Source organism: Maniola jurtina, chromosome 20, assembly GCF_905333055.1.
Source record: "Maniola jurtina chromosome 20, ilManJurt1.1, whole genome shotgun sequence".
In the NCBI taxonomy this organism is placed as follows: Eukaryota; Metazoa; Arthropoda; class Insecta; order Lepidoptera; family Nymphalidae; genus Maniola; species Maniola jurtina.
The window spans coordinates 10,002,928-10,015,000 of NC_060048.1; the positions used below are offsets into that span (position 1 = coordinate 10,002,928).

At 35.5% G+C, this 12,073-nt stretch overlaps 3 protein-coding genes across 4 annotated transcripts in view; 2 read left to right on the forward strand and 1 right to left on the reverse strand.

Moving 5' to 3' along the window:
- The first annotated feature begins 273 nt into the window (after window positions 1-273).
- Window positions 274-3,494, forward strand: LOC123875662 (DET1- and DDB1-associated protein 1). Its single transcript, XM_045921631.1, has 4 exons — window positions 274-421; window positions 554-692; window positions 1,213-1,274; window positions 1,600-3,494. Exons 1-4 carry the CDS (start codon window positions 419-421, stop codon window positions 1,699-1,701), a joined length of 306 nt encoding a protein of 101 aa, XP_045777587.1. The 5' UTR covers window positions 274-418; the 3' UTR covers window positions 1,702-3,494.
- Window positions 3,495-6,027: 2,533 nt separating this feature from the next.
- LOC123875653 (inactive selenide, water dikinase-like protein) lies at window positions 6,028-8,066 on the reverse strand. The gene has a single exon (XM_045921606.1). The coding sequence runs from the start codon at window positions 7,938-7,940 to the stop codon at window positions 6,732-6,734; it is 1,209 nt and encodes a 402-aa protein (XP_045777562.1). The 5' UTR covers window positions 7,941-8,066; the 3' UTR covers window positions 6,028-6,731.
- Window positions 8,067-8,495: 429 nt separating this feature from the next.
- The window catches only part of LOC123875647 (dystrophin-1-like), a 23,276-nt gene continuing 19,698 nt past the window's right edge, over window positions 8,496-12,073 (forward strand). The window contains exons 1-5 of one of the 2 annotated variants that reach the window (XM_045921598.1): window positions 8,496-8,726; window positions 8,807-8,943; window positions 9,597-9,798; window positions 10,245-10,476; window positions 11,025-11,186. In XM_045921598.1, coding sequence (XP_045777554.1) covers window positions 8,668-8,726; window positions 8,807-8,943; window positions 9,597-9,798; window positions 10,245-10,476; window positions 11,025-11,186 — 792 coding nt within the window. In that variant the 5' untranslated portion in view covers window positions 8,496-8,667. The remainder of the gene's footprint in view (window positions 8,727-8,806; window positions 8,944-9,596; window positions 9,799-10,244; window positions 10,477-11,024; window positions 11,187-12,073) is intronic. The other variant, XM_045921597.1, reaches the window with a different exon arrangement.

The window sequence follows — 12,073 nt, forward strand, 5'->3', positions numbered from 1 at the left end:
ACTTGCATGTAACTTGGCTTGTCCAGTAGGTAAGTATGAGTCTCCCTAAGATTTGGGCGCTCCATATCATATAGGTATGGCTCCATTGCATTCCTTGAACACTTCTTTATCCGAGTTGATCACCATGTAGTCAGGTGCACCAACCAACTTAACATGCGTTGGTCTTGGTAACTGGTGTAGAAGCATCATTATTCATTGCAAAGGTTCAGACATAGAGATATAGAGGGTTTCCGTTTCAGCTATGGTAAATTCGATTTTCGCAGTGAGCAACATTTGTACACAAATGTCATAATGTCATTCTCATCTGGGTTTACCTCTGCGAAGTATTTTTATTTTTCCAAAAAATTGTTGATTAAATCAATAATTCCTAAGTAAATTACTGTTTTAGACGCCTAATTAAGATCAAAATAGGATTGAAATGGTGAGAGTGCCCTGGGATCTGTACAACATTGTGTAATCTAGTGCTTTTTCACGTATCTACACATCCAAATTCCACATGATTTCTGTTTTATGTATCAATAATTTAATGACTTAAAATAAATGTTTATTGCAGTCGGTAATAGAATTCTTGAAGGATCTGCCGTCGTACGACGAGCACAACTTCACACTCTTCAATACTGACCATGGCATACGGAATTGTTCCAAAAGACCTTCAATATATCTCCCCACTAAGGATATTCCTTCTGAACAAAGTTGAGTATGCGATTTTGTTTGTAAAATTGAGTCTAAGTAATTTAAATCCACTCTGGCTTCGCTTGAGTGGAATTTCGTAAAATCTCTTAGTAGGAGTATATATCAAAGAGAAAAGCTATGTCATTGAAACTCAAAAGTTTCTAGACCTAGCAATCAAAGCTGTATGTTGAAAAATTTTAGTCAGTCTAGTTATCCTTTTATTACATATAACTACTAATTGGTGGCTTCTCAGATTAGCTAAAATATTTTGTCTAGTTTGCAGTCCACAAATTAGTCTTACCCTTGCAAATAAAAAGAAATAAAATTAAAGGGAAAAATCCTTTATTCAAATATTTTTTTACAAATACTTTTAGATCATCAAATACATCTACCACTGGTTCTAAATGCCAGAATAAGTAATCCTAAATTAAATCTGCATGCATTTAAAGCAACTTAGACTCAACCTGATCTAATTGTCTTTGTTTTTGTCAAGTATAGTGCTAAAATCTTACTACAATATATATATTTTTCTTCTTTCAGTAATTGTAACAGAAAAGACAAATATTTTATTAAGATACCTACACCAGCAGTGGGAAAAAAAGGTATTTATACTGAACAGACAATAATTAATTATTATCAATAACATGAAAGTTAAATAATAATTAATTACATTTATTAACATTGTTTTAATCAGTTATATTCAATCCTCAAAAGTTTAAAGAATTTAATCTCAAAAATACCATGTTTATGAGAATTTAAGACCTAGCAAAAATGTTCTAATTACACAATTAAGAAACACAATGTCTAAACTAAATTGATAAGTCTATAGAAAAAAAGGCAACATTATATTATATAATATCATGTTATATGTCAGTTTTGCTATAAGTTGTCTTGAAGATTTCTCAAGTGAACTCTATTGTTTTCCAGAACAACACCTCCCCAAAGAAACGGGATCAAAGTCACATAGAACAAAATGGTGATGAAACTCGACCACGCAAGAGGCCCTGCCTAAACTCTTCATTTAACTGAAAATGTTCCCAGACAACTATGTGCTTCAGTTACAGACTCTACCAAGTGTATTGCCATTTTATATTAACATTTGTATATCACATTTTTAGGTCAAATTATACATTGATTCTCGAAACACACTGGTTTCAGGTTTTTTGGGAACTAATGCCTCACAAAATGCTCGATTTATAGATTTACTGTTCAACTATTTGATTTACATAAACACTAAATTAAAATAACAGTTCACTATGACTTTTCTAGCTTTATCTTCTGTCACCATTTCAGCCAAAAGTTTTTAAATTTTCAACCAATTTGAAGTTTTATGAACATCACATATTTTACTAACCGACTTCATTTTATGTATTCGGTGCTGATGTGATTTTAGTTTAGTTTTGGTTTAGTAACTCAATTATTAGCATTGAAGGTGCCGATACACTATTATTGTGCTGTGGTGCAACAGAAGTTAGTCAGTCAACAGAACATGAACACTTGTCTTTAATTCTCTTCTGCCTGTTACATTTGAATGTAAACGAGTTATGATTAATTCATTCCATGTAAATTAAGTTATTAGATTCTATGTAACATAGTAATTTTGATGTGCACTAGAAAAATTGTTTAAAATAATGTAAAACCAGTAGTGGCACAGAGGGTTGATGCAAACTATTCATTAAAAATGTGTTCAGTATTTATTATTATTATGGGGCATACTTTATTAAATATTTTTATGCTAGGTCAGTTGCATGAACAATTTAATCTGTTAATCTGTTTTTTTCGTGCGATATTTATATTACCAATGTTAAACACCTATTGGCTACTGTCGCCTGAGAATATATTGTTTCCTTTCAGCAGCTTAGCATCAAATTTTTAACAGCTTCCTTTTTCAGTGTGGCTAATTTAGTGGTACACAATCTCTAAACTTACTGATCTAAATCTAGTGCTGCCCTTTTCTGCAGAGAGCTTTATGAAAGGGATAGCAATACATTGAGAATTTTTTTTAGAGATTGTGTCTAATTTTATAAGCTAATTGACAAGCTTGAAGGTGGCTTGACTTGGGCATCCAAATGAAAGGATATTTTGAACATTTAAGCTGATGTTAAAATGCTAGCTTCTAAATAATTTTTAAATACATGTTAAAAATTGCGAAACTGGCGGGTATCGAACCTGCGTCTTCTGGGTTCGCGCCCGAAGCTTTAACCACTAAAGCACTAAGCTACAGCATCGGTTACTGCCAGTAACGAAGTTTGTGATATGTATGTTCACTCAGTACTAAAGCTGTACTGAGTACTGTTAAATTGCTGGAGGCTCAGGTGATAGTGCGTACCTAGATAATGTGGCTAATTTTGATGTACAAAATAACTAAATTGTGAGGTCTAAATACAGTGCTATCTCTTTCACAATGTTTCCTGCAGAACAGGATAGCATTAGTTTTAGACCTGTCAAATTATTTCAGAGATTTGTGTGCAGCAGAATTTGCTACAATGTGATGGATTCTGGTAATAAATGTTTTAGTTATGATAAGTTATACTGGTGTAAAATTAAATTTGTGAAATATATGACCACATCATCACTTTCCATCAGGTGTGATTGTGGTCAAGCGCTTATTGTGAATTAAAAAAAACATAGTTTTTTAGGGTTCCGTATCTAAAGGATGCCAATGGGACTTATTATTAACCCTTCTGCTGGCCGTCTGTCAGTCAGTGGGCTGTATCTCGTGAACCGTAATAGGTAGAGTTGAAATTTTCACAATATGTGTATTTCTATTGCAAGCATAACAACAACCTAATAAAAGTTTCGAAATGGTGGCCAAGAAAATAGAAAAACAGAACCCTTCGTGTGCGAGTCCGACTCGCACTTGGCCGATTTTCGTAAACTTGGGTGATTTAGCAAGAAACTTGTATTGTTATTTATGTATGTAACTACCAGCTGAATATGGTATTAATTTTTAGGGTTTCGTACCTCAAAAGGAAAAAACGGAACCCTTAAGGATTGCTTTGTTGGCTGTCTGTCTGTCTGTCCATCGTGTCTGTTAAGAAACCTTGAAATTTGGCAGGTAGGTAGGTCTTATAACACAAGTACAGGAATAAATCTGAAAACGGCGAATTTGTGGTTACATCATTTAAAAATAATTAAAACTTGTTTCAATTTTCAAAGTAAGATAACTATACCAAGTGGGGTATCATAGGAAAGGGCTTTACCTGTACATTCTAAAACAGATTTTTATTTATTTTTATGTATATGTTTTTCATTTATCGTGCAAAATGTTGGAAAAATACCCGAATACGGAACCCTCATTGCGCGAGTCTGACTCGCGCTTGGCCGGTTTTTTTTCAGTATCATTTAACTAAATTTTATTTTAGATTAAGTATGCTTAATTCAAGTATGTATTTTTATAATTTTTATTATTACTGTAACATTTTAGAACCCTTTTACTGTTTTCATTAAAATATTAATAGGTACTTCTGACTCAAAATAAATGTGTACCTATTTACATAAGCACTTAGATAATTCCTTATATGAGTGAAATATTAGGTATTATGTTATTTTAAAAACTAAAAATGTTTAGCAGTTACACCAGGAAGCTAATCCACTGAATTGTAACTTTTTCATTTATTTTGCTCAAAAATGATAGTGTATCATAGTTTTAATCTTTTAATACAAGCAGCTTTGATTTGACCTGTAGTGCAATTCAGGTTATTGTTTTAAAACAATAATAAATATATTATTTAATATACAAAGGCAAAAGTAGTTTTGTTATAGCTCCCTCATATACCTATTATTATGCTGTCTTAAGTGACATAACCATACATAACTAGATACTGGACCTGCAATCATAGAGTAAGATTTATCCTGCAATCTCAGTTAGTTGATGTACCAACAAGTGTAAATTAAAAATTTATAACACCCCCGACAAGTGAAGATTATAGTAACTAGAAAAAAGCTGATAACTTTCAAACGGCTAAACCGATTTTCTTGGATTGCTAAGAACACTCTCGATCAAGCCACCCTTCAAACAAAAAAAACTAAATTAAAATCGGTTCATTAGTTTAGGAGCTACGATGTCACAGACAGATACACAGATACACACGTCAAACTTATAACACCCCTTTTTTTTGGTCGGGGGTTAAAAATGATTTTGGATCAGTCAATTCACATGTTGATGCGACAATTTTAAAATTTTAAATATTATATTGCTTCTATCTCAATAACATGATATATACAAAACAGGACGAAGACCCATTATTCTGTCAAATGATCCTTGATAATTGATATCCATGCTAATGAGACTTTCTCGATAGCTATAAGGGTCAACACACAGCAAAATGCTACTAATAGGTAATTCCTAATTCCTTGTATTTTCTTTTTAGAACTCTACCTAAACTTTGCTATTTAGCTAAGTAGTTTTAGCTATGATTTAGTTTGATGAAAATTGCTCAAGTATTTTGCTGATAGTGTGTACTGACCCTTATGTTCTGGAGGTAGAGAGATATGCTATAGATTTGACTGTCAGTTTGAATAGACCGTTCCAAAAAGAAGGTGGTTCTCAATTCGGCCCATAATTTTTTTTAATGAGCAGTATTAATTTCCATGGTGGTCCCATAAAAATTCTGATCAAATAATAAATCCAACTCCTTAATCCTGATGCTGTAGGGTTACTGCCTGCCTAAGTTGTCAAGATTCAGGAAGTGATATTGATTTAATATTGTAGGCACCAAGCAAGGACTTTATGCTTGGACTCCTCAACCCTGATGATGCAGGGCAGAGTACCCATAAACTATAATGATTCAGGAACTGTGGATGGTACAATATTATTATATGTACCAAGCATAGACTACATCATTGAACTTTAGATTCCAACTCCTCAAACCTGATGATACAGGGTAAAGCACTCCTAAAGCATATAGATTCAGGAACTGTTCCTGGTGAAATAATATTGTAAATGCAGAGCATAGACTTTGTTATTGAATTCAAAGTTCTAACTCTTCAATCCTGATGCTGCAAGGTACTGAACTCCTAAGCTGTGTGGATTTTTAAAACTTTGCTGGTGAATTGATATTTTGGGTACCAAGCAATGACTACCTATACAAAAAAGCTTTAAATAAAAAAAAAAATTAAAAAAAACTGACTTCCGAAACCACTACAAAGTACCTGAAAAATATTTCTGTTTCTAAGAGTACCTATGTATGAAGTTGAGCAAGAGTTAAAATAAACTAGAAAACTAAGAGTGAAGCTCACCTTATTGTTTAACTTTGTAGTGGTTTTGGCAGTTGGTTTTTTAATACATTTTTATCTGAATATTAGAAATAGATACCTGATTTGGAAATTGTGATGGAACAAAATAAAACTTCATTAGAATGAAAAATAATTTTAATCTAAACAATTATACTTATTTCACAATTTGCAGAATTGATCCACACACTGCATTGTTGGATTTTCAAGGGTAGATATCTAATGGAATTTTTCACTTAAAAGTTAATAGTGATATCTTACTTAAATATCTAAAACACCAAATGCTAGAATGAATATAGGTCATAGATTTAATAGGAGTATAACTTGGATGAACATTCCATAGCTATTTAATTTTGCCCAAAACATTGGCATTATAATATTTTATCTTATAAACACATCACAACTTTTATTGTTGTTAAACAAGTAGTACTTCTATCATATCTATAGGCCTTTAACAAAGGTTTACTCTATGACATAATAATTGTGTCAATATATTAGTAAATACAACTTTTTGTATCTTACAGTCCATCTTAAATACTTCACTTTTCATACACTGGTACTTCAACTTAATACATCTTGTGTAGTCAATATATCAAGCATTATTTAATTACATGTCAAAGTGTAAACCAAGATTTCGACTGAAATTCCTATCTAGCCGTAAGTGATTCACATGGTTTTAAAAGATTTTAAAATTAAAATAGAAATGCTAATGCCATTAATTTCTTGTAAAACTTGCTTTAAAATAAAATTGAAGATTTATTCAGCTCCGAAATAATTTTAGACTAACATTTTTATAAAATGTCTCAATTATTGTTATAAACAACTTAATCTTTAGCGGGCACTTCGATGACTCGGGGCTTGTCAATTATGCGAGCAGTGCGATTGCCCTTCTCAACAATGCCAATGATCCAGGCCTGGTAGCCCTCCTGCTTCTCAATGTCTTTGCAGTAAGCGGCAGCCTGCTCACGAGGCAAACAGATCAGCAGCCCACCAGAAGTCTCAGGTGCATGTCCTTGTAGCAGCTGAAACATGTTGCCACAGGCTTTGGCAACGGCCGCCATCTTCGCGATCACTGGCAAGTTATGGATAACAAATGACACCTCATTCTTTTGATGCGATGCCAGATTCTGAGCATGTCCAAGAAGACCAAATCCGGTGACATCAGTAGAGCCATGAGCGTTGTATTTGTGCATAAGCCGGGCTGCAATCCGGTTAAGTCTGCTCATTGAGTCCATCGCACGGTGATAAGCTCGTCTCACATCTTCTTCAGACACTACCAATTTGATTCTATTCCATCGTTCTGGCTGATCGAGCCACTGGTGAGCATTTACTGCAACTTGGGTGCCAAGAGGTTTTGTTAGGACTAAAACATCACCCATAACAGCATTATCGGGTACAATGTATTCATTAGGCTGGCAAATAGTAGTAGCAACCCCTCCGATGGTGCACCAGGGATTGATCACAGTTTGTCCACCAGTCACCGACGTGCCTGCTTCCAGAGCAGAATCCTTAAATCCTCGCATGATGAGAGGAATGACTACGTCTCGCTCCTTTTCAGTCATCTTGGTCGATACTCCAAGCAGCATCAACATGTTGTCACATTCAGTCACACCCATGGCGTATAAGTCGCTAAGTACATTGGCACACGCGATCTTACCCATCATATAGGGATCGTCAACTAAAGGGTAGAAAAAGTCAGTCGTTTGTACCAAACAAAGGCCTCCATGTCTGAGCGGCGTCACCGAACAGTCCAAGCCGATTCCGATGCGCGGGATAGCCACATGCATAAACTGGTCTTGATCCTGCTGCGAATAGTCCTGCTGCAGCGACTCGACGAGCTTGGAGAGCACATCTTGGGGAACTTTACAACTTCTTCCTTTGAGATCTGCGAATCTCGTCAAACGAAAACTAGCTTCCAAATCGTGCGCCACAGGGTCGAATGGCCGACGAAGAGCCAAAGAATTGGGGTTACCGGCCATTTCTAGTTGCGCTGAAGTCAGTGAATCCTGCGCTACACTAGAATGATACGACATACTACACAATAACAAAACAATATTTTGATTCGCTTTCGGGTAAGTTCAATAAAATATCGAAACCCGACACGCCGCCAAGTGACGCTTGCAAAATGGCGTCTCCTTTACAAAAAGAAAATGGCAGCTACAACTTCATTCGAATAATGAATTCCTATTGGTTGATACAATATGTAAACAAAGGAATCTGTTCGATCATTGGCTAATATTATAACGATGGGTGAAATTTGCAAGGAGAACGTACTTATGAAATGAAATTCTATGTTTTTGTTAAACAAAAGACTTAATTTAGACTAAAATTGTTGTTAATTTATTCTAAAAAATGTAACACAATTATTGGCTTTGCAAAACCTATATAAATCTAAAAAATAAAGATATTTTCAATAATTTTGTTACAGTGCAGCAACAGTGCAGTCAAAGTTAGTATTAATAATCTGTGACGATGAAAACTTAATTCAAATTTTATTTGACGTAAAATTTTAACCAATAACCAGTGTGTAACAACTTTTTTTATTGGCTCATAAAATTGTTTTGAAACAGGCCCACAATTCAATTGGTCGTTAGACATTAACATTATTTAAAACTTAGATTTTGGCGGTTATTTTTTTTTTTATAAAACTTGTTGACTACTGCTGGAATGTCCTTCGTTTTTCCTTTCTAGTTGAATTCCTATTCCTTATTCAGAAATCTTTACAGAATAATTAACATGCGATTGTGTATGTAGTTCGGAATGGAATTGTTAAAGTGGAAGAAAGTTGAAAATGAAGCAGGCTATCCATGTTACATCGAGTGAGTACTTTCACTGCCTTGTAAAATATCTTTATTTCCACCGTTTGTTTTATTTATACCTAATTTGTCTTGTGCTGCAGTGAAACAAACGGCAAACAACACTATGACCATCCTCAGTTTAGTAGGATATTGAAAACTCTGGAAGAATACAATGACATCAAGTACAGTGCTTACAGAATTGCATTTAAATTGTTTGCCTTACAGAAAAATTTAAAGGGTGAGTTAACAAGATGTTTTAACTTTTGATTGCGAAAACAAACAGTATCAAAATATGGAACCAAGTTCAAAATAAAAACATAGTCTGTGTTGTTGGCATCTTTTCAGTTGAGTTTTATACTACTGGGCACAGGTCTCCTCTCTGATTGAGAAGGGTTAGTTTTATACCCTAAACGACCACCTTGGCCAAGTGCAGATTGCCAGACTTCACACACCTTTGAGAACTCTCAGCCATGCAGTTTTCCTTTCTCTACAAGTGGTATTTAATTTCTTAAAATGCACATCACTTAAAATTATAGATGTCTATTGAACCCCAAGGCCTTCCAAGTCGGAGGCTAAAGTCTACATCTTCTTTCAGTCCTGGGTCTCTTTTCTGCACTTAGAGATAGCTGTGGATCCATTACTTTTGGACCACTGGTGCCACAGCGGTGCATAGTTACTTTACTACCCTAACAACAAAATGATTTATCATTACACTATTGTGCTGTGTAGAAACTAATAAACAGTATAGGTTTAATTTAAACTGCCAGATCCCTTCTAAATTAGCCTGTGCCCATCATAAACTGCATCATCACTTACCACCAGGTGAAATTGCAGTCAGAGCTAACTTAATAGAATTAAAAAAAATTAAAATAAATCATTGTTTACTTCCAGTGCCCCCACTTCGCATAAGTTCAGGAGTATTTGCACGACACCAGCTAAGTCTGTCTGAGAGCAGCTTGTCTTTAGACACTGCTGAATTGGAAGCTGTATTGGCTGATATCTACTTTGCAGCTGAGAAAGAAGGATTGTTCAGTGGCGATGTTGACCTGGCAGTGGATCTGTTGATCAACTTGTTGCTCAATGTGTATGATGAGTGAGTAGTTTTGTGTACAAGACTTCATTTTAGACTAGATGATGCCAGCGACTTCATTCCTGTGGATAAAAGTTTTTAAAAATCCAGTGGGAACTCATTGGTTTTCTGGGAAAAAGTAGTCTATGTGTTAATCCAAGGTATAATCTGCAGTTTTTGCGTGAAAAAGTAACAAACATATTATATCCATCAATACGTACAAACTTTTGCTTTTATAATCTTAGTAGTAGTTTAGTATTTAATCTTAGCTTAGTCTGTTGAACAAAAATTTCAATTTTATTAGTTTTATTTTTATTATACAGACATGCTTTCGCATTTATAATATTAGTATTGCTTTTAAAAAAATTTGGTATTGTGTGCAAGTTGCCACTTTAACTTAACAATGAACCTTATTTTAGAACATCATAAAACTTTCTAAAAGAAATTCAAGACATTTTTCATTGTTGCAGAGAAAGAAAAACATCAATACGAGTCTTAGCAGCTAAAACTCTCCTAATATTATTGAGTGAAGAATCAATAGCAGAGAAATGGCAGGCCCTAGCCAACTGCTGTGCAGACCACAATGGCTGTGTGTCACCAAGGAGGTTGGCCGCACTATTGGCACATGTCACTGCTCTGCCCAAGTATCTTGGCTGTCAGTGCGACCACTTGCAGAGTGACTTGGATTCCTGTTTTGCTAAGGTATTGTACCATATTGAATGAATCATTCATTCATTCATTCCATCAAAGTTGACAAATGGCTGGCCCTCGCCATCTGTTGTGTTGACCACACTGACTATGTTTCACAGAGGAGATTGACTGTGGTACACCATCCAATACTTTCCAGATTAGTTCCTGAAAAATTGATAACATATGAGGCCATACAATTAACTTCCACTGGGTGGTATCCAGTCATTGACTAGTGTAAATGTTGCTTAACTAGCACAATCAACTCATATGTTTTCTAAATCCAGATACAAGTAAGCCCTTGACTGCAAATTTCACCTGGTGGTAAGTGATAATGCATAGGATTGAAGCTGGCTAACCCGGAAAGGGTATGGCAGTTTTTGTTGAACCCATACCCCTTTGGCTTCTACATGTACTGGCACGATAATCGCTTTGGCACCACAGCTGTGTCGGTAAGGTGGTAACTAGCTACGGCCAAAGCCTACCACCAGACAAGCTATGTGCTTTAATAAGGCTGTACCACCCCCAATTAAATATTGTTCAGTTGTTTTCTCTTCATACAGAATGCAGGCATGCTTGGCGTCTCGTCGCAAGCAGTAGCGGAGTGGGGGGTGCACGGTTGTTCCAGCACTCGATGGCTTGGCGTTGTACAGCGTGTGGTCGACAGCAGGAGCAGTGCCAATGTAAGCGCGGGCTGCAGTGCGTGTGGACAACCCCTTATACAGGTATCTAACATTCACATAATCATAATAATGTTCTCCCGACCGAATTTAGGCAACTGCGCGAGAGATATAGTAGTGCACAAGTGTATGCGAAAACACAGGTGCACTCTCTTTTCCCTCACTCTCATAGTCCGATGGGACAGAAATCCGACACGACTCGAGAGAGATCAGGCAGGCAGGACCGGCGTCTTTACGTGCTGTCCGAGGCAAAGGGTGACACACCGCTAACTTCCTAACTTTGATCTAGTACTGAGAATTTCTTAACAAAAAAATCCAATCCCTATTTTTGGCCCAACTCAGGAATCAGACCCAGGATCTCGTCATCCGCAGTCGAACATGTTAACCACTAGCTAGATCTGTGAGGCAGACCAATACACATCCATACTGTACTAGCAATATAGGAGGTTATATTAGTTTTTGATGCATATAGAGTATAGTGCAAAGTATAATTATTATTAGAAGTAATTAATAGTTATTACAAAAGCAGAATATTCCTTTATAGTAATATAATATAGTAAAATTCGAAAATTATTTGCTGTTAGAATATTTTTCTTTGTCTCTTTGGTCTCTTCTTTGTAAGAGTAAAATAATCTTTTTTAACCCCCGACCCAAAAAGAGGGGTGTTATAAGTTTGACGTGTGTATCTGTGTGTCTGTGTATCTGTGTATCTGTCTGTGGCATCGTAGCGCCTAAACGAATGAACCGATTTTAATTTAGTTTTTTTTTGTTTGAAAGGTGGCTTGATCGAGAGTGTTCTTAGCTATAATCCAAAAAAATTGGTTCAGCCGTTTAAGAGTTTGTAACGTGTACCTTAGCGGTCCCGTTACATCCTTTATTTAGATCGCATATTTTTATTAACATAACCTGAAATCTGTTAGTAGACCTTTTAT